General features: G+C 38.6%; 3 protein-coding genes and 1 long non-coding RNA gene across 9 annotated transcripts; 1 reads left to right on the top strand and 3 right to left on the bottom strand.

Annotated features, from left to right (window-relative positions):
* The first annotated feature begins 4,667 nt into the window (after positions 1–4,667).
* Positions 4,668–8,706, top strand: LOC130923797 (uncharacterized). 5 transcript variants are annotated; one of them, XR_009064781.1, is made up of 6 exons: positions 4,668–4,746; positions 4,828–5,169; positions 5,229–5,543; positions 5,617–6,952; positions 7,025–8,246; positions 8,399–8,706. XR_009064781.1 is itself a non-coding variant. In XM_057849801.1 (6 exons), the coding sequence occupies exons 1-6, from the start codon at positions 4,701–4,703 to the stop codon at positions 7,145–7,147; spliced, it is 918 nt and encodes a 305-aa protein (XP_057705784.1). In that variant the 5' UTR covers positions 4,668–4,700; the 3' UTR covers positions 7,148–8,706. The 5 variants fall into 5 exon arrangements, 2 of the variants coding, with proteins under 2 accessions (XP_057705784.1, XP_057705783.1); XM_057849801.1 differs by having other exon boundaries at positions 5,695–5,742; positions 6,909–6,952; positions 7,025–8,706; XM_057849800.1 differs by having other exon boundaries at positions 5,617–5,742; positions 6,909–6,952; positions 7,025–8,706.
* Positions 7,570–10,606, bottom strand: LOC130923801 (uncharacterized). The gene is made up of 4 exons (XM_057849806.1): positions 10,536–10,606; positions 10,112–10,447; positions 9,704–10,036; positions 7,570–8,276 (listed from the first exon to the last, which is right to left on the bottom strand). Exons 1-4 carry the CDS (start codon positions 10,576–10,578, stop codon positions 8,191–8,193), a joined length of 798 nt encoding a protein of 265 aa, XP_057705789.1. The 5' UTR covers positions 10,579–10,606; the 3' UTR covers positions 7,570–8,190.
* A 2,689-nt stretch (positions 10,607–13,295) lies between these two features.
* Positions 13,296–15,903, bottom strand: LOC130923799 (uncharacterized). Of its 2 annotated transcripts, none has more exons than XM_057849803.1 (5): positions 15,475–15,903; positions 14,211–14,555; positions 13,987–14,112; positions 13,769–13,812; positions 13,296–13,694 (listed from the first exon to the last, which is right to left on the bottom strand). In XM_057849803.1, exons 1-5 carry the CDS (start codon positions 15,824–15,826, stop codon positions 13,575–13,577), a joined length of 987 nt encoding a protein of 328 aa, XP_057705786.1. In that variant the 5' UTR covers positions 15,827–15,903; the 3' UTR covers positions 13,296–13,574. The 2 variants fall into 2 exon arrangements, with proteins under 2 accessions (XP_057705786.1, XP_057705787.1); XM_057849804.1 differs by having other exon boundaries at positions 14,211–14,513.
* A 3,835-nt stretch (positions 15,904–19,738) lies between these two features.
* On the bottom strand, positions 19,739–20,243 carry LOC130923808 (uncharacterized). The gene is made up of 3 exons (XR_009064788.1): positions 20,149–20,243; positions 20,027–20,070; positions 19,739–19,952 (listed from the first exon to the last, which is right to left on the bottom strand). It is a non-coding gene; the product is annotated as an uncharacterized LOC130923808 (long non-coding RNA).
* Between the last annotated feature and the right edge of the window lie 427 nt (positions 20,244–20,670).

The following is a 20,670-nucleotide window of genomic DNA, read 5'->3' as shown; positions in this document are numbered from 1 at the left end:
GTAAGAGAAGCGCCCCCCGAAGATGGGTGCTGCACACGCTTGTAAAGTCGTTGTTGTTGTTTTTTTGTTTTTTTTTGTTAAGCTTGTTAAGCTTCTGTTTGGAGTTTAGTCAATTTTATAGCTTGTTTTTTTCCATTCTGCACAGTTTTAAATAAACTTGAACAGGCTATGAATTTTCTGGTTCTTCCTTTGAATATTGGCTCAGATATATCTCTCTCTCCATATATACAGTGGTACCTTGACATATGATCGCATTGGCATACAATCCTTTCGACATCCAACGTAAAATTTCACTTGTCATTTGTCTCAACGTATGACGACATGCTCGAAATACGACGAGCGTCGCAATTTAATATTTTTCCCGCTAGATGGACCCGCGGCTGATTTCTTATGAGAGAAATCAACATGGGTCCCAAGAAGGTTAGTGCAGGTGGTAAAAAAGGTGACACTTACAATGGAAAAATATGAGTGTGGTGTGCAAGTCAGTGAACTGGCTCGACAATAAGTTAAGTTAAAATTATTATTAATGTAACATCAGCAAAGAAATCGCCAGCTTCGTCAGGTTTTTAATCATGTATTTCAGAAATTGTGCAACAGCACGGCTACTGTCTGTCGAAGCCAATGGCAACAACAACATGAAAAAAGAAAGTTAAAACTTCTACCGCACCTCTCTCACTCTTGTCATCAGTCATATGGTGCGTTCAGGAACAGCATGCAAAACACACCTGCTCCTGCACCTGCAACATTAGAACCTGATTTGTTATATTATTATTATTTATACTAGTATTATTTTGGTTTGTATTTATAATTAATTTGTTTTGCTATCTGCTTTTTGTAATTGTTCCAGCAGTATTTATGAAGGATTTAGTATAGGGTTTTGGGCTGTCGAACGAATTGATTGAATTGCAATGATTTCTAATAGGAAAATGGTGCTCGACATACAACGATTTCAACTTACAAAGCAGGTCTTGAAACACATTAAATTCGTATGTAGAGGTACCACTGTATGCTAGATATAAAAACACATTTTAAAAGTAAATTTTAAAGTAAGTACTTTTGTACTTGAGTATTTTTTTTCTTAGATACTTAGACTTTTACTTAAGTGAAAGTACAGATACAGAGGCAAAATATTACTTAAGTAAAAAAAAAAAAAAATGTAAGTACTTCATCCACATCTGCTGCCTCCGGCGATTATTATAAAACAGCCCATTTGTCAAAATCAAATCAGACCACAGACTGTTTTGTTTTGTCGCTTTACTGACTGTTAACATATCTGGTGTTGATCTTAGTATCACTCACAAATTCTTTTTGGTTGGACTCTGCTGTTGGTGGAAAGCAACAGAAAATCCAAAAAGGCTGCCTTGGTGTCCGGTTCTCTGTATGACACTGCTGGTGTCCAGGTTAAAAGCAGCAACACTGACACTCCACAAACATGCCACGTACCAAAACATTTCCATGATTAGAATGCTGTGACTTGGAAGGTTTTCCAATGTATTGATAACAGAAAAGGGCGTCTGAGCCTCATATAAAAAGCTTTCGTGGGCGTTGACTGTTGGCATGGTTAAACAAGGTGTGGTGGCCTACAATTCATTTTCAAAGTACCAAAGCTGTTCTTATCAACTGTATTAGTTGATAACTGGAGTTAATATTAAATCTTTTTATGTTACTATGGAAGTCAAAAGTGAAGCACACCTCTGGTGCAAGTGTCTGCTGGAAATGCAGTCGGGTGATGTCAACATTTTTGAGTGTTTGGCCAAAGCTGGATAACATTTTTTCACTCATATAGTTTACTGTCCACTTACAAGGAAACAAATCTCTTGACATGGCTGTTGAATACACAAATCATGGGCATCTTAATACAAAGTTGTACATCAATCAATGTTGTCATACTTTCACATTTGTGTCTACACACATTTTTTGCAAAGCACTATGTGCACCACCTACTTTTCATAACAGGTGTTGTGGCCTTTGACCAAACACTAAGCCTGTTTACCCAGAAAAGTATTTAATGTGACTATTGACATGAAATGTGATAGTGCACTAATACAGGAAAATACAGATGCCTGAGGTGTCAAAATCATTGTCATTAAACACTTTAAAATTAGAAAAACAATATTGGATTGTGCATACCAGAACAAAAGATGCTTGAGAAAATTGTTTTGATGTATTTTTTCTGATAGTGATTTTTTTTCTAGAGGGCTGGCACATTAAAGGGCCTGTGACACGAATAATCATGTTTATTTCATAATACACGCGGTATTTTATGCTCCTGAATGAAATGGATCGCTTGGATGTGTGTGGAAGCGATCGCTTTATTTATTTAGTTTTTTTTAATCCTGCACCATGAAAATGAGTGACTTCCAGCAACAATCTCGAGTTGAGAAAGAGGGCGCTGTGACGTGTACGGAGGAAGGAGTCCTCTTCACTATACAGCTGTACTGTTGTATGAGAAGGACTAAGGATTCAGCTGATTTTGCGGATTAATACGTTTATTTTTCGCATCACGCCAGCCAAACGGCTGCAGAAAAATCTTGCTTTAGGAGGGAGAGGTGTTGGCGCCTTTTTGGGGTTTCAAAAGGTTCCCATTCACCAGTTGATATTGGCCAAAACAAGCCCTACTACTCTGGGACCATGGGACATCGTGTTTTGTATTATGTCAAATACTGGGATCATTTTAATATGTGGGCTTGCATTTTGTGACATGCTCCTTGTCCCCTCGGCCAACGACCGGCGGCTTGTCGCACATCCCCCCGCCGGGAGAGCACTACTAGTATACTCAGCTTATTCCCCTCTTCAAGTGCCCGGTGTCCTGTCAAATTTTCCGACCGATCAGAAATTGCAACTTTGAGTTAAAAATAGCCGCGAATACAGCGATTACAAAGTAAACACTACAAACTTTCTTTAAATAAAGGACTACTTAAACGTTTGATCATGGATTGGCATGTAAATGTTCAGCGGTCATTGTCCAGCTGCTTCCTCGGCGAGCTCTCCTGTACGCATTAGTAGGGGAACGAGCTGTAAATTGCTCTCCGCCGGGCGGTTTGCCGATCGGCGATGACAATCGACAACCCAGTCGTCATGAGAAATGATCCGGGCTAGTTATGTCTGATTTTCCGCTTCAAAGACTTTGAAACATCACTCGGTTCGGGTTAGCGTGTCGGCTAGCTGTCACGCCTCTTGGTTTGTTTACATTCTTCAAAGCCGGGTAAGGGAAATAAGGGGACATAAGTCCGATTTAGGTGTCATAAAATATCGTTCGGGAGGTGCGACAGTAAAGGTGAAGTCGACAGTTTTGACCATTATGGAGTAGTTTTGCCATGTCGTCTTGAATAAATGCATTTTTATTATTTCATATTCCATTTACCACAGGACTGTTATTTGTTATGAACATGCCATTTATTTAGCTATTGGGGAAAATACTTGGATAAAAAAATAATATCCTGTAAAAATATTGGAGTAGAGAGCCTGAAACAATGACATTTAGCGGTTCTCTTCGTCACGTTTTCCTTGCTCTGAATAATTCCCCCTCAACGGGCTGACTGGTCATTCTCAAGCCATTTATTTAGCTATTGGGGAAAAATACTTGGATAAAAAGGATATCCTGTAAAAATATCGGAGTAGAGAGACTGAAACAATGACATTTTTCGGCTCTCTTCATCGTGTTTTTGTCGTTGTGAATAATTCCCGCTCAATTGGTTGCAGACTAAATCAGATGAAATTGTGACTCCGCTGATGTCATCCACCTGTTAGGGACGCTAGAGCCCTATAATGGTAGGCGTGGCTAACCGGCAGATTAAAAGACTAATTTCTCATCATCTGCGCTTTGCTAAATTGTTGTATATAGTCGAATCGTCTCAAAATATGATTCTAATTCACATAATAATCCTATTTAAGACTTTTTTTCTCGTGTCGTACTCAATCTCTACCGATGAACTCACATTAAAAGTATTTGATGATGCAGTCAGACCACGCTGTGACTGTTTTACACCTAAGGCCGATCAGGAAATGAACATAAAGAGTCAAAAACAGTCAACACAACTTCACACTTTTACCTCCCACGCACCGTCACTGTGAATTAAAAGCTAAAGAAGCCATTTTAGTCAAAACTCTGCAATGGCGAATTGGACTTTATCATTCTCAGGTTCTCATATGACCTCCTACTGATGAGCCAGGCAAATCCCCAAAGGGGTCAGCGAGGTCTGCGCTGACAAGAAAATCAAGATGTGCTGCTTTTTATGTTCAAACACATCCTTTTGTAATATAGCATTAAAAGAAATATAGAAAGCTCCGTGCTGAGTATGTTACAGCGTCCCCGGGGTGCCAGTGTAGGAAAAAAATATTCTAGCATGGTGTACTGAACTACAGGTTAGCTATGAAAAATATTTTGTTCTACCCTGGCACCTGGTTGGCTCTGTAGTATGTTAGCTGCATTTCATTCAGCAGAAAAATGAAGCAGATTGAACATAAAAGATGTTGTTTTTAAATTATACAAATATATTTGTATTTTTTTGAGAGGTAGTGAGAAAATAAGGCAAAGGCACCAGAAAGTTTAGATGGACATATTTCCCCAGGAAACGGCCACTGAGATATCAGTGAACTAGTTCCCTCCCCTTTGCTGTGATTGGATTCATGCCAATCAATGTTTGATGCTGTCTGTTTGATGATGGACTGCTGTTCACTTGCTGAAACGACGACAAAAAATGTGGACGGTGCTACAATTGCTGCTCCTGTTAATCTCATATAGAGGTAAGTCTATGATTAGTCAAGACGTAATTATGTTCATACTTTGCATTCTTCTCGTTAATGTATATAATGTTTTTTCCCCAGGATGTGTGGGTGGTCCCAATTTCACGACAGAAACCAGAGTAATTGGACAAAATGTCACTCTGGGATGTTCCCGTGACAATAATTTGAGTTATGATCTTCTTTGGATCCGACTTGTTAGTGGAACCTTTCCTGAATTTTTATTTGGAGTGTCATCTCTTGATTCAACACTTTTGGAACATGGGAGCTTAAACTCCGGAGATCGCATTACTGCCAAACAAGAACCAGGAATGTTTGTTCTGCAAATTACTCATGTGCAGAAAAGTGACATGGCTGTTTATTACTGTGTTAAAGTGCATAACTCTTTTTTGACATTTTTGAATGGAACATTTCTTCAAGTCACAGGTAAATATGACACGTAAAACAGTTTTGGAGGAAATCTAATTTTGCATTTATGTTCGTAGATAATGACATGAGTTCGACTACCGCCACGCAAGACTTGCAGTCTGAAGCAGGACAACCTGTGACTTTACATTACTTGATCCTCTATCCCTCTAGGAATAAAAAATGCACGGATGGACACAATGTTTACTGGTTCCATGATGGAACAATCAATTCACATCTCAAAAAATGCGGGGAGGTCAAAGGTGACTCGATGCAGAAATGCATTCACACTTTCTTGAAAAAAGTCAGTTCCTCTGATGCCGGAATTTACTCTTGTGCACTGGCCACATGTGGGGAGATTTTTATGGGAAATTCAACAAAAATCCCCACTCAAGGTACAAATTTAATCTTTAATATTGCCAAGTGAGTTATTTTTTATGTATAGATGTTTATTTTTCCTTGGTGAAGGTGAAGTTGCCATTGGGTGTGACAATTCTCTTATCTCAGTCTTGGGTGCTGCTTTGGCTTTATGTGTCATCTCTTTAGCCTTCCTCATCAAAAAGAGCATAACAAATAGATGGTTTTATTGTAAAGGTAAGAAACCTTTAATATTCATTACTTGTCCCTTATTTCCATGGTGCTTAAACTTTTGTGTCCAATTAAACCACTTTCGTGTACTGATATATGGCAGAAAACAGACAAGACTGAAAAAGCAGTTTCTGCTCTTGCACTCCTCTTTAAAAGAAACTGCTGTATTTCAAGCCAAAACAACTGCTGTGTTTGATAGAACAATATGTCTATATGCTGTCATACCAGATTCATGGCGCATTAAGCCCTCGAACTATTTTTAATTTGTCCGTTTTACCCTGGAAACCCCCGTTTACAGACGTCGCGCAACCGCTTTTGTTTCAACCCAGCCATAAAACGAAGGTAGTTAGTTATATTTATTATTCAAAATGTCTGTCATTTTTAGCTTAGAATCATTACTTGATGTCTAATATTTCATTAAAAAAAAAACAACTTTAAGAAATTATTCACTCGCATATTTTAAACTTTTTAACAAATGACGTCACAATGAAAAAAAATGATGTGTGTAAAAGAAGTCACGGATATCTACCTCATAACTATCGCTTAATTGTATTTTTTTGTTACTGTCGCATTTCCTCCGATATGTTAGATGATAATCGATCCAAACAAAGAAAAACTGAGGAAAAAAAAAAACATTTAAAAGGGTAAATATATGAAAAAGAAAATCTCAACCACTCCTTGATGTCTGCGATTTCTGCAACGCGACCCTTATTATATTATTATGTCTCACCCATAAAATCCCCCAAAAATCCAGCTGTGGCCATTCATAGCTGTGTTTTGACACTCGGTGATACATGCTACATGGAGTTTTTGGATCAGAAAAAGGTAAGTACGCGATATCTCGTTAAAGTCATGGCGTCTGTAATTCTGCTCTCGCGTGCTCCCACCTCTAGTTAGGGTTTTGCTGTTTAATTTTTTTTTTTTTTTTTTTTTTAAATGCCCTCCTGTTCAAAAATTTTCCTCCCCCAGAAAATTGAGATTATAAGCTTTCCAATGATATATCACACATGCATATCGGAGAATTTTGAAAGTTGGCCAAATTGGGAGTCTCAGAGCAGAACTTTATGTCACCTGAGTGTTTTCCGCCATATATATAAAAATCACAGTTTGTTAGTCCAGCGTCACTTTTATTCTTTGTGTAATAGCATACATTTTCTTCTCGTGATGTTCAGCTTGTCAGAAAACCCGTGAAGAAACGTCCAATCATGTGCAGCAGGTCAGTCAAAAATTGTTCTCCATGTTTGCTCCTTTCCAACTTTGCCTATTTAACACTTGATTTGTTTTCCAGAGAGATGAGGAGTCTTTGGTTTATTCAGCACCGACTTTCGTCGCCAGGAAAAGTGACAATGCAAGGAAGACTCAGACCCGCAAGGAATTTAGCACATATGCCGACATCTCGCTCCATAGCTGAATTCTCATGTGGTGAAATGAATAAATTGCACGTGACATTCAGGATTTAAGCGTTTTGTGTGAAGACCTTTGGTTTCTTATTTTAGAGTATCGTAAGAATGTATCTTAATGAACAACTTAAATCAACTCAACTTGCGCAAATAATGAAGATAAGTCCTGAAATAATTATGTTGTGTTGTCATGATCTTAAAAATGGTTGGTTATATACTTATTTCCATCCGAATCAAACCACTGTGTTCAGCCCTGAACTTGAAGAATCGCTTGGACAGTAAGAAAGCAACTGAGGTCGCACTTTTTCACAGTCAAAAAGCACACAACTTTCCATCCGACATTTGCGGCAGGAGGTCTGTGGCAGGAGTGTGTTTGTGAGTGAGTAAGCAAGTAAGTGTGTGTGTGTGTTTTCAGCTTCCTCATATAATAACATTGTCAAAACATAGTCTCATATCTCAAGACACCACTTTATTTTGAATTTACGTCCAAATCAAATATGCCCTGTAAAACTATAAAACTTCCAAAAAGTTATACTAAGATTATAAATAAGCACAACTCAAATTTTCAAGTTTTCATCAGTAATTTTATTTTTGACTATTCACAACTCATCAAGTTAACACTGTTATCTTTGTAAAAAGAGTTTTGCTAACTTGAATGATCAAGTTTGGTGCAAAACTTGCATTTCTGAGACAGCAGAACTTAAAAGTTGTCCTAACTTGAAGACTCAGGTTAAAATCCTGCTTGGATTAACTTTATAAACTGTATATGCTTACACTTAAATCCGAAGTCCAGATATGAGTTCTGCTTACTTAACATAAGGGCACATTACTTAAAATGTTGAGCTCAGCTTTCTTATTTTTTTTTGTTTTGGCAGTAACTTGGATTTTCAAGTTTCAAGCAAATGCAAGTGAAATAGGTTGACTAGAAATTTCAAGTTCTGCTTTGTTATTTTTTACAGTGTCTGTAAGATTTTAGCTATCAAATTCACTTTGCTTAACTAAAAGAAGCAGCGATTTTTCATCTGAATGCAACAAATGTGAACTGAATGAAAAGTCACCAGACCACAACAACAGTGACAACAACGATGGAGGAGGCCAGCAGAGCCCCGAGTACGATGCCAACCGCTTTCAGATCTTGACCTGGCATAGAAAAACACATACATACATATAAAAAAATAAAAAATAAGTAGGGTTCTCGCTCATTTATTACACGCCAAGACAATTGACTAATGTTCTACACTATTTCTTTGTTTGGTTTTTAGGTCATACTGTGTCTTCAAGTAAGAGACAAATTTAAGACAAGATGGTAATCAGACCACAACAGGAAGTAACAAGAACCTAACGACATGAAAGAAGAAAGGAAGGAACTTGACCTGAAAAATTGCACGTTGTTGTCCTCCATTAAGTTGTGCTCTTTAGGTTATAATTACCTGAAAAACTTTTAGTATGTGATGCTAACATATTTAGCCTGTTACTTTCTGTTATTGTTATTACTGTGTTACACATATTTGTTCATGCTTCTTTTTTTTCTTCTTTGTGCATTTTTTTGGCTTGTGCGATTTATACTCAGATGTGCCTTTTCATCTTAAAAAATATGGGATATAAGTTAGGTGATTTCCTTTGTTTCCTTGATTTTATTTTGAAGAGTTTACTATCTTTTCTACTACTTAACTTGCTAAACATTAAACTACACTTTTCACTACCTCTCTAACCCTCTATAGGGTGCTAATTCAACTCATTGGCTCCTATTAACAGTGCTAGAAGACCAATTCATTTTGACTGGGAGAGATTATTCGCAGTCAATGGCACTGAAAGATTAGCACTCATAGGCAGGTCTTCCAATTTAACTGATTTAAGTAATTGCATGCCATTGATGGCGTCAAATGTTCAATTTACTTTGTATAGATTGGATAGTTAATATAATAAATATACTGTAGCAATATTGTAAATATTCTCTATTATTTGTTTTGTAAATATTTAAAACTTAGTTTTTATACTATGATATTGAAATTTAAAAAAACAAAATTAAAAAGAACAACAGTAAATATTCTGATTCACTAAAATTCAATTATTATTTTTTTTAAAATAGCTCAAATTAAAAAAAAAACTGTGAATATTCTCTTAATCTATTTAAAATGTTTAAAGAGAATTTTAAAACATTATTTCTAATTAATGCTATTTTATTTATTATTTAGCAACACTGGAGTTTTTTGGGGGACCATAAACAGTGTATTTCTGTTTATATTATTTTAATTGTATTAACATTTTATCAATTTATAATTTTATTTCTTCATTAAAGATCTGTAAAAACAATTAAACAAACAAGCAAAGATTAATGTTCAAATATTTCCTGCGTGTAACTTATATGACCCAAAATGTGACATTCACATATGTGGATGTCTGGTTCATTTAGATAGTCACTTGCACAATGAAGGGTTAAATTGAGATTCGGAACACATTTTTTGCCGGTCTGAAATTTATCTAAACTCATCTGGGGAGAAAACGAGTGCCCAACAACTATATAATGATTATCTCTAATGTTGGACGAATATTTAAACTATACATACGCGTCGTCACATGAGTTCCTTGGCCAAAGACGATCTCCCCACATGTCGCTACGGCACAGTAGTACGTCCCACTATCAGATGTGTTCTGTATGTGTTTGGACAGATGATAGATGCAGCTTCCGTTGACATTTTCTTCATTTTCTTCGGTGTAAATGACGTGCGGGTAAGTATCTCCTGATCCAGATTTGAACCAATACACTCGTGGTTCATCTGTACACCGACTATCATCCTCGCTTCGCGAGAAAATTGAACACTGGAGTGTCACCAATTGGCCTGTTTCAACGGTTTCAGCCCGAGGAATTTGCTTCACATAGAAGGACTTGTGTGTTGGATCTGTTAGAGGCAATGTTAGCAGTCAGTCAAGGCATTAAAGATTTCAAAACAAAATGAAGGATTGACAGATTTTACCTTTCACAAGCAAATGCATGCTGTCAATAAACCTCATGTTGTATGACGTCCCAGCCTGGCAGGTGTACGTGGCTTCGTCTTCTTTGCTCACACTTGTAATGTTTAAAAAGTAAATATTGCCCTCACGTGTACTTGAGAATTTGCCGTTCTTAAACGGACCTCGTAGAGATAGCTCTCCAAAATAGCCCTCAACGACTGTTTCAATCGTATATCCGACCTTCATCTTGTACCAGTAAAATATGTCTCCCATATTCTCGGTGTGTGGGCATACAAACGTGATGTTAACGCCAACTTCCACTGTGACCATAGAAACCGGTTGCAGTGCATGAATCTGAGCTGAAGAAAATGAAAAAATGCTTTAGAATTTAGAAAATGCAAAATAATATGCGAGAGGTTCATCAATAAAAGTCATGTTGAAACTCACACAATGTGCTGAGAAACAGGAGCGCAGTTAGTCTGGCCGTCATCGTAACTCGTCGCCCTTGCACTACTGATGTCTTTCCACTCAGTCACGACTAGGTTGTGAAAAATTGCTTCCGCCACACATTTTCTGTGCAAAATACTGACCCATTTTCACTGAGTGCCACAGTAGTCAGTGGTCCTAAAACAGGCCTTACTCCATTCAGTTCACATTATACAGTGAAAAATGACCAGTTTAGGTTGATGAATTTCATGTAATTTTTGTTTTGCCTTCAAAATAACCAATCATTAACATGCTTTAATTACCTCCGGCAGTAGGCGAAATCTACAGAAAGTGTAAAATGTATTTATGTCCATATGTCTGCCTGTTTGAGATAACCCATGAACAAATAAAGGTACTATGATGAAAATAGCACGATATGTTTGTACTAGGAAACAAAAGAGGGGATAAAATGTTGGGGCTATGAGGTCAAAGGGCACAAGGCCGAATTAAATTTGTCTCAATTTTTGTGTTCAAGATAACCTAAGAACGAATAGAGGGCGTATCGTTAAGTTTGCAGGGTAAGTTTGGAATATGCAATGGAATTGGTGATTAAATTCTGGGATGTTGAGGTCAAAGGTCACAGGGTCATTTTGAATTTGGCTACTTAGGCAGAGGTCTGATTTCGCAGAGTGCTTATTACAAATTAGATCAGATTCCCATCTCTGAAGATTTCCGTTTTCAATGAACCTGCAATGACCAGTATTTGTATTGACATGGTTTTGATTGATTTCTCAGAGTGCTTGTTACAAACTAGATCAGATTCCCATCTGAAGATTTCCGTTTTCAATGAACCTGCAATGACCACTATTTGTATTGACATGGTTTTGATTAGAATTCGTTTTGTTTCATGTTGTTTTGTTTTTCTGTTTCTTTATTTGTATTTTACCTCTGCCTGTTCTGGTCAGCTTTGTTCCTTGTGTTCATCAGCTTCCTACAGCCACGCGTGTCTAGCCCGGCCTGCACTCATCAATTATTTTGTATTTAGTTCCCTGTTGTCCTTTAGTCTGTGCTGATTAATTATCATGGGATCTCCGTATCTATGTTTTGCCCAAAGTCTTCTGTTGCAGTTTTGGAGTACAGGTAGTCCCCAGGTTACAAAGTGCCCGAGTTACACGATTTTAACTTAACGACGGCGAAGTCTCATCCGCCATTCTGTCTCCAGTCGTCTTTTTTCTTGTCCCATGAACAGTACCTAGTTCTTGCCATGCCATGCCTCCTCACCCAGCAGCGTCGCCGCCGTCCTGCAGTTCCTGATGGCGTCAGGTCCCACCCGCTCTCATCTCCGGTTCTCATGTGTCCGCCCGAGAAGCACCCTTTTCGGCTTGGGAGCGTCATGACGCCCGCCCCAGCCTCCGGTTCTCCTATGACCACCGACAAAATGCCTTTTTCGGACTGGGCTCAAGCAGCCACCCACTGTCATCGCCGGTTCTCATGTGTCCTCCTGAGAAACACCCTTTTCGGCTTGGTAGAGTCATGACAGCATGGGAACTTCTTTCCCAGGGCCATTACTACCCTAAATAAGCACAAAAAACTGTGAACTCCCCATAAACGCTCTTTAACTGGTGTTTGTAACCTGCACTCAACTGTGACCATGCACATTACTCAGACCGCTTTTCTATTTATTAAAAAAAAATTGTATTCATATCTTATTCTTGTTTTGCACAAATGGCACTGCTAACTTCAGGACCATATTCCACTATTTCTGTATTGCACATAAAGTATTTCAGTCTAAGCAAGCTATAATTACTCACATATAGCCCTGGTGTACAAATTTTCCTTAATTTTTTTCAATTAAACACGTCAAATTTCATTTTTGACAATGTTTATTCGTTGCTGACAATGACAATAAAGTTCTATTCTATTCTATTCTATTCTATTCTATTCTATTCTATTCTATTCTATTCTATTCTATTCTATTCTAGTCATGATGCCTGCCCCAACCTCCACTTGCCTGCCTGCCGACAATTCGCCTTTTTCAGACTTCCCACTTCCTAGATCTCATGCTGCTGCTGCCACTGCTGCTGCTTCTCCCCCAGCGCTGGCTCCTCTTGCGAGTCCCGAGCCGTGTTTTTTCAGTTCGGACTGCGGGCTTGTGTTAAGAGAGGCGACCTGAGCTGCCATGATATCGTCCCTCTCTCGCTTCCCTACTCTTTCCACAGTGCCCTTTTCTCTCAGCAAAGCAACACACTAGCGAGTACAACCCTAATTTTTATTTTTTTTTTTTTTTTTTTTTTTAAGCTCGAATAGTCATTCAATATAACGGAAGTTAACATAACGTACCTCACAGCATCTTATTTTTTACTTGATCTGATTAATATGACGTATAATACATGTTTTTGGACAGTTATTTTGTATTTAGAGGTATTTAAAGGGTTAATTCCGATTTACGCGAAAATTCGGGTTACATCGCCAGCCTAGGAATGGAACTTGTTCGTAACCCGGGGACGACCTGTATAAGATACGTGCTTAATTGAGATCTTACCATTGTTTTGTCTATTAAAACATCTGGTGTTCTCGTGTGGAACAACATCTGAAATAGCACAGGTTCCACAACATATTTATTTCAAGACTTGTTCTTTATTGTTTTAACTGAAGAGCAAAAACATCATTGGGTACACGTTGAAAATACTCACAAATTCAGTAATTTAGTAATAGTTTTCATGCAAAGCACCAGCACTAGATGAAGCTTTCAAATTGAAACAACATTCCAACATGGTCGCATTATCTCCAATGAAGAAAACTAATGATCAGTTAATAAAATATATAAAAATATGGTGCATTTTTCCAGAACTCAGTTTTTATTATAGTCAAAATTACAATCTTTTGACTAATATAAAATTGATGTTATATATTATAGTTTTGTACACCAAATTTGATTCACTAAAATCCTCCCAAAAGTTTTATGGTCTTCTTCCACTACTTTGTAAACAGAATATATCCTTGGACTCAACACTAAAGTCTTGTAAAGTTGACGAAAATTGCAATAATTTCTCCCCCGCCTTATAATTTCCGAAGACAGACGTCTGTATACGTGCTAAATTCTCCATCGGCCTGTTTCAATTTGCCCCTTTTTCCGGAGACGATGATCGGCGCTGAATAAACCAAAGAGTCCTCGTTTCTCTAGAAAAAAAGTCACATGTGTCACGACGTGAAGGTTGAAAGGCAGTGAACATGCGGAGAATTTTCCAACAGACCTGCTGAACTTGATTAGGTGCTTCATCCAGGCTTTGTGGACAAACTGAAAAAAAATAAATGCATAGTGCAATTTTAGTTAGTAGTAGTTGTTTTTTATTTTATTATTTATCGTCATTATTATTATTATTATTATTTTGGAATTATGATCTGCCTGCTATCAGGTGCGGCTCTACTTTTGTCAAATTGGTGCTGGATGGCAGTAGTTATGATTAATGACCTTTGCAGTTAGAACATCTTTTTGTCTTGATCTTGTATACGAAGAAGGCAGATAGGAGCAAGCTAAAGGTCAAAATAGCCCCCAAGACATAGGTAGGAACCCTTTGTGAATCACAAGTGTGAGTATCTAGATTGTGAAGATAAAAACAAAACGGCAAACAGACATTCAAGTGATTTGCAATATTTCAAACACACACTTGGCAATACTAAGGATGAATTATTTACCTCTACTGATGATTGGTGTTGCATTTCCCATGAAAATCTCCCCACAAGTTTCCACTGCACATATGGAAGTTCCATCATCGGAGAAGGTGATATTATTTGTGTAAACACAATTCTGCATCTTGCCATTTCCAACTTTTCCGCATTCTTCATGAGCTGAGATGAATCTGGGTTTTGCATCTTTTGTTCCAGCTTTGACCCAGTAAACTTTGTGTTTATCTGCGCAGGTTTCATCTCTAGAGCGGGAGAGGACCATGCACTGTAAGGTCACGGTCGGTGCAGGTCGGTCCACTTCAGACTGCACGTCTTGAGTGACAGAATAAACAAAGGATTTTTCTTCATTGGATTCTGAAACAACAATTCAGCTATAAGGTTTACAGGCTGTAGCTTTTACGAATCTTGTTGCAAATATGGTTGGTTATTGCTGCTCGCTGCTGTGGAAGTGCTCAGGACTTGTCGTCACCGTGGATTTACTTGGTTGCTTAAACTGTTCAACAGAGAGTTTGAAAGGACCGTTTCTACAAAATGCATGTCTGACAGAACGATGAAGACACACAACTTTTCCTTGAGGATTACAAAAACAGCTCCAGCAGCAAGCTAATGAATGCTATCAAATATTATAACCCGAGGTATTGCTTCTTGAAATATTGTTTACTGTAAATTTCAGAAACTAACAATAACTATATGCAATTTACAAAAGCGTAAATGTACATCGAATTTGTATGTCTTCAAGTCTTCACGTAGGATTAAGAATTAAATTAAGGGTTAGTTTAGGAGGTTTAGGAACACACTTTTTTCTTCATTCACCATAACCACATTTTGCAGTCTGTTTTTGATGGAAACTGTTTTCTTAAAAGTTTTATTATGAAATTTCCTTATAGAAGATCTTTTGCAATATGTTAGATTTTTTCCCCTTAAATGTTTAATCCTTCAGTACGCTTAAAAAAAAAAAAAAAAAAAAAAAAAAAAAAACTAACCGACAACCAGTACTAAATAATACAAAAACCTCATTATATTAACTATTCAACTCCCGGTTTTTAAGCTCCTCATATATTTTGCACATTTGTGTTGGGTAGCGTACTGTGAGATTTTAAATCTAAAATATATTTCTATGGTCATTATAAATTGGAAACTGCTGGATGATTAGACAAATGTGCAGAAATGTAAATAATTTTATACACTATACATATACTATAATACACTATATTAGAATACTGAAAGTGGGTGGGTTCTTTCTCAAAGCAAAATTATCCATAGTCATAATTACCTCTGACTTGAAGAAATATTCCTTGCAAAAATATCAAAGGATTAATCAAAGGTTTCCAGTGGAGACAGTAGTAAACTGCCATGTCACTTTTCTGGACTTTGGTAATTTGCAGAAGGCACTGACTTTTCCCTCGTTTGATTTCGATGAGATTTGTAGTGCTTGGTGTTAAAAATTCAGGGAAAGCTCCAGAAGCAAGTCGCATCCAAAAAACATCCTTGGAATTGAGATTGTCCCAGGCACAGTTCAGAAAGACCTGTTCACCAACGACTTTGCTCTCGATTTTGAAGTTGGGACCACTTGAGCATCCTGAACAGAACACAACCAAAAAAATGTTAAAATGAGTAATGTACATTATATGTTAACCAAGCATGGACTTGCCTCCATATGGGATGAGCAGGAGCAGCAGATGTAGCACCATCTGCATTTTGTCGTCGTTTCAGCAAGTGAACAGCAGCCCGTCTAGACAACATCATACATTGATTGACTTGAATCCAATCACAGCCAAGGGGAGGAACTACTTCACTTGCATCCCATTGGCCATTTCTAGTTGAAATTTGTCCACCAAAACTTTCCTGTGCTTGCATTATTTTTAGTTCTTAAAATATTAAACACTAAATATTTTTCCTAGTGTGTCAGATACAAGAAATAAAATAAACGTGATCAAAAGTATAGGAAATGACAGATTTAAAATACTTAAAGTCCTTTTTTTGTGTGTGTGTTGCAAATCCCTTACTTCCAGTAATTGCATGACGCGTGTGGCCTGCTGACCTTTCATGCTCCCATAACCTCTGGCAGGGCTGTCAAACTCATTGCGGTTTGCTGGTCCTATTTGTCTCGTGGGCACGACTAGTTTATTTTTGTTCAAATAAGTTAACTCACTGGAAGCCATTGACGACATTGAGCACCGTCAATAACACTGGAGGATGAGCATTCACTGCCAGTGCTTCCAGTATAAGTGAAATGGATGTCTGTCATTGTCAAGGGGAGGCAAAGAGTTCATTTTGTGTCACTTCCATATAATTTTAAGATACTTACAGGTCACTTCCTGTAAATTTTAGAGCATTTCCTGTTGTTTTTTTGGGGGGGCTTTTCCAGGCTGTTTCCTGTTGATTTTGGGGCATTTCCAAGTTACTTCCTATTGATTCAGTATTACTTACCGTTGGTTTTGGGGCATTTGTATGTCAGTCCCTTGTTGACTGATTGGCTGCCATTGACGATGATAAACGCCCAATCCGTTTTGACTGGAAGGGGGTGAATGAACGAATGTCACTGTGGACACGAAAGTGAGCCATGTGCTCACCCCCCATAATCCCTTCCTGTGTGTGCATAGCACACTCTCAATCTTACAAATCTATGGTTTTACGGGGCTAATGTCAAGAGCTTGAGATTTTATATGTACAGTTTGTGTATGCTACAACGTGCCTGTCAGGCAGAACAAGCCGCAGGCCAGTGGCCTGTACTACGAACGGAGTTCAACCTCCCCAGAAGTAATCCAGTTTACCAGCGAGTAACTGGAGTTGACAAAACCTGGTTATCTAGTTTGTGGTCAATTGGTGCTACGACGCTGATTATGAGGTTGATTAGTCGAACCTGTGTCACCCCGGTCAGAGTTACTGCGCGTTCACATAAAAGGGGGCGGAGACCAGAGTCAAACACTACTTGTGACGATGGCATGGGCACCTTGGCAGCGAATTTACAGATCGTGTGATTTTTAAAAAATGTTTTTAATGATTATTTTTTTAATACCTGTCCTGTTCAGCTGTTTGACACAGAGAATGGAAGTCTAAGTGCCCAGATGGTCTGAACAGTTTTAATGTTTCACATTGAGAGTCTGACATACTCCCATTGTGATCATTCAAAATACCTTTTTATTATGACAAAGCAGCAAACAGGAAGTGATTATGGGGGGACAGAAGAAAAACACAAGAGAAGAAAGAAAAGAAACACATACAAAAACAACAACAAGAAATACATTGAACATCAAGACTAATTACTAATATGCTGGTGCCATCGTCAGCGAGATGTATTTCCTGTTTACACCATTTAGGGGCCTATTGGCCAGTGAAAGAGGGGGACGGGGGTGGGGGTGTCTATAAGCTAAGTGATTGAAAGGGTAGAGTGTACACAAGTCAGTTCTGTGATCTAGAACCCAGTAATCGTGTGAATCTCTTATGAATGTAAGCCCGTTGGCGACCAACCCTACGCCGCCCCATCGCCAATCCCGGCACCAGGACCCCCAACCCGAGCACGCCCTACTACATCCAGTAGCATGGGAGCCCCGCCGGGCGCGTGACAGCCGCGCAGACGGGCGGAGAAGCCACGCGGGCGCCAACCCAGGGCCACGACCCCCACCCAGCCAGCCCGGGGAGGGAGGGAGGGCGGGCGGGGGGGTGGGGGTCAAGGGCAGCCCACCCCCATCCCCCCCCGGGATCCAGAGTGGTCCCCCGGGCCACCCACCTGCGCACCCATCGACCGGCCTTCAGGGATGGCAGGAGGGGACGCACCACCAACCTCACGTCTACCCCCACCCCCGCCCGCCCACCCGGGCCACGAACCACAGCCCCCCAACTGGCATGGCGCGCTAATCATACGAAGTTATGAGGAATTAAAATCCACCCTCACCGCGAAATCCAACACCTGCCTCTATATTGGATTAGAAAGAGCAGGAAATGAAGACCCGTCTGCATTTTGTTGTTGTTTCAGCAAGTGAACAGCAGTCCATCTAGACAGCGTCATACGTTGATTGACTTGAGTCCAATCACAGCAAACGGGTGGGAACAACTTCACTGATACAGTATATCATTGGCAGTCCTATTCCGGTGTCTGTATTATTTTATTCATTTAAATATTGAAAATAATATGAGAGACTCATTTTTTATAGTTGCAAATCTGTTTGCTTCAATAATTACGTCAACCTTGTGACCTGCTGACCTTTCATGCTTCTATTTGATGAATTATTTGTATCCCCTATGGGGTTTAAGTCAGCAAAAAAGACTTGGCTGATCTAATAACTCATACTTCTCTTGCTTGATATAATTTGCTGTTCTTTCCAGTTCTCGTCGAATGACAATTTTTTTCTGTAAACTTCTGAATAAATGTAGTCTTTATGATTGTTCTGCATCAACAAGTTATTCGTGACTTTAGCTGAGTTTACAAAGATAAGTTTGAATGTGTGGCCTTATTCCTTGCTATTTTGTTTTGCATACAGATTGGGTGGGTAGAGGCTTGCGTATCATACCTACTGCCATTTGCAAGGAGCAGGACTCAAAGGAACACAAATCTAAATAAAAAACTCTCTCACACAAACAGACTTTAGACATACTGTATGGAAACTGTACTTCTTTTTTCACATTTTGATCTCCAGACTACTCCCACAAATGCTGCTTGGAAAGTTGAAGCCTTGTTGCGGTTGCAATTTGAAAAAGAAAGCAAAATGTGTGTGACAGCCGTAGAGTTCTTCCTGTCCAAGTGACTGTTTGACTTGAAGTAGCACTGACTGAAACAATTATTTCCACCATCATGTCAATAACATTTCATACCTTCCTTATTTTTTTGCTGTGATTAGCATCAACATCACCAAATTTTGATATGAATGAAGTTTTCTTTTTTGATCCATATCAACATTATCCAGATATAGTTCTTGCACTGTAGAAGCCATAAGATTAATTTCATTATGTTAGAATTCCCAAAGTCTCACAACAGTATATGTGTACATGTATATCAGTCTGTTTCGATTTGACGCTTTTACTTACAGCATGGGTGGGCGGAGGCTTGTGTATCATACCTACTGCCATTTGCAAGGAGCCGGATTCAAAGGAACACTTGACCTACTGTATGGAGACAACTTTACTTCTTTTGACACATTTTGATCTCCATACTACTGTGACAAATGCTGCTTGGAAAGTTGAAACCTTGTTTTGGTTGCAATTTGGAAAAAAAAAAAAAGCTAATTATGTGTGACATCAGTAGTACAAGTGACTATTTGATTTGAAGTAGCACTGACCGAAACAAATAGATCCACCATTTTTGAACTTATGACAAAAAACACCAACAACATGTATTTTATATATCTAAATCAACATTTTCCAGATATGGTTTTTGTACTTAAAGCAAGGCAAGGCTAATTTATTTATATAGCACAATTCAACACGAGGCAATTCAAAGTGCTTTACATCACATGAAGATCATAAAAATCACATATCAATTGAATGTAAAAACAAAGACAATCGAAACAGGAAATAAAATTATACATAAAAATCACATTTAATCACGGATAGAATAAAAAAATAAAATAAAAAATAAAACTACTACTACTTATAATAATAATTGAAAGAAGCATTCATATAAATTTCATCATGTTAGGAATCCCGAAGTCTGACGTCAGTGTATGTGCTGAATTCTTCCTCTGTGTGTTTCAATTTGCCGCTTTTCCTGGCGACGATAGTGGGCGCCGAATAAACCAAAGAATCCCCCTCTCTCTGGAAAACAAGTCACATGTTTTAAGACAAGAAGGTGGAAAGGTAGCAAACACTTGGAAAACTTTTGGACTCACCTCCTGCACAAAATTGGATGTTTTGCCCCGTGTTTGTGGACCAGCTGAACATTGAAGAAAGAAGATGCAGCATTAGAACCACAGGCATAAAATTGAGATATGATTAATAATGTGTCTCTTACCCATGCAGCAAAAACATTGTTTTGTCTTGAGGTTGTATAGGAGAAAGACTAACAGAATGAAGCTTAAGGCCAAAGCAGCACCCAAGGCGACGTTAATAGATCTTTGAAAATCGCACCTGCAGGCATCTGAATTTTGATGATGAAAACATCAAGATTTGTACAGCAATCCAAGTTATTTGGAATTTAGCCAATTATATACAGTACCTTCAGGGATGATGTTCTTAGCACTTTCCGTAAAAATCTCACCACATGTGACCACTGCACACAAGTAATTTCTGGCATTGGAGGAGCTGATGTTCTTCGAGAACCCATGAACACATTTCCGCACTGAGCCACCTGTAATCTTCTCACATACTCCTCGAGTGTAAATGAAGCTGGGACGTGTGTCATTTGTTTTAGCTCGGAACCAGTAAACTTTGTGCCCATCAAAACAAGTTTGATTCTCAGAACGAGGGAGGACCGAGCACTGTGAGGTCACGGATGGTCCTGATAGGCTCCCATCAGTCCTTAAGTCTTGAGTGA

This window comes from Corythoichthys intestinalis, chromosome 11 (genome assembly GCF_030265065.1).
Source record: "Corythoichthys intestinalis isolate RoL2023-P3 chromosome 11, ASM3026506v1, whole genome shotgun sequence".
Taxonomy (NCBI): domain Eukaryota; kingdom Metazoa; phylum Chordata; class Actinopteri; order Syngnathiformes; family Syngnathidae; genus Corythoichthys; species Corythoichthys intestinalis.
The sequence above is the reverse complement of the archived record's forward strand: the minus strand, read 5'-3'. Positions and strand labels throughout refer to the sequence as shown.

Excerpts from the sequence above, each read along its gene's own strand:
- LOC130923797 (XM_057849800.1), top strand. The coding sequence starts at position 4,701 with ATGTGGACGGTGCTACAATTGCTGCTCCTGTTAATCTCATATAGAG. Across the intron at positions 5,743-6,908 it reads TAGATGGTTTTATTGTAAAG|CTTGTCAGAAAACCCGTGAA; the intron begins GTAAGAAACCTT and ends CGTGATGTTCAG. Across the intron at positions 6,953-7,024 it reads CGTCCAATCATGTGCAGCAG|AGAGATGAGGAGTCTTTGGT; the intron begins GTCAGTCAAAAA and ends TTTGTTTTCCAG.
- LOC130923801 (XM_057849806.1), bottom strand. The coding sequence starts at position 10,578 with ATGACGGCCAGACTAACTGCGCTCCTGTTTCTCAGCACATTGT. Across the intron at positions 10,448-10,535 it reads CCTGTTTCTCAGCACATTGT|CTCAGATTCATGCACTGCAA; the intron begins GTGAGTTTCAAC and ends CATTTTCTTCAG. Across the intron at positions 8,277-9,703 it reads AGGAACTCATGTGACGACGC|GTCAAGATCTGAAAGCGGTT; the intron begins GTATGTATAGTT and ends TTTCTATGCCAG.
- LOC130923799 (XM_057849803.1), bottom strand. The coding sequence starts at position 15,826 with ATGTACATTACTCATTTTAACATTTTTTTGGTTGTGTTCTGTTCAGGA. Across the intron at positions 14,556-15,474 it reads AATATTTCTTCAAGTCAGAG|AATCCAATGAAGAAAAATCC; the intron begins GTAATTATGACT and ends TTGTTGTTTCAG. Across the intron at positions 14,113-14,210 it reads AACACCAATCATCAGTAGAG|ATACTCACACTTGTGATTCA; the intron begins GTAAATAATTCA and ends TTCACAATCTAG.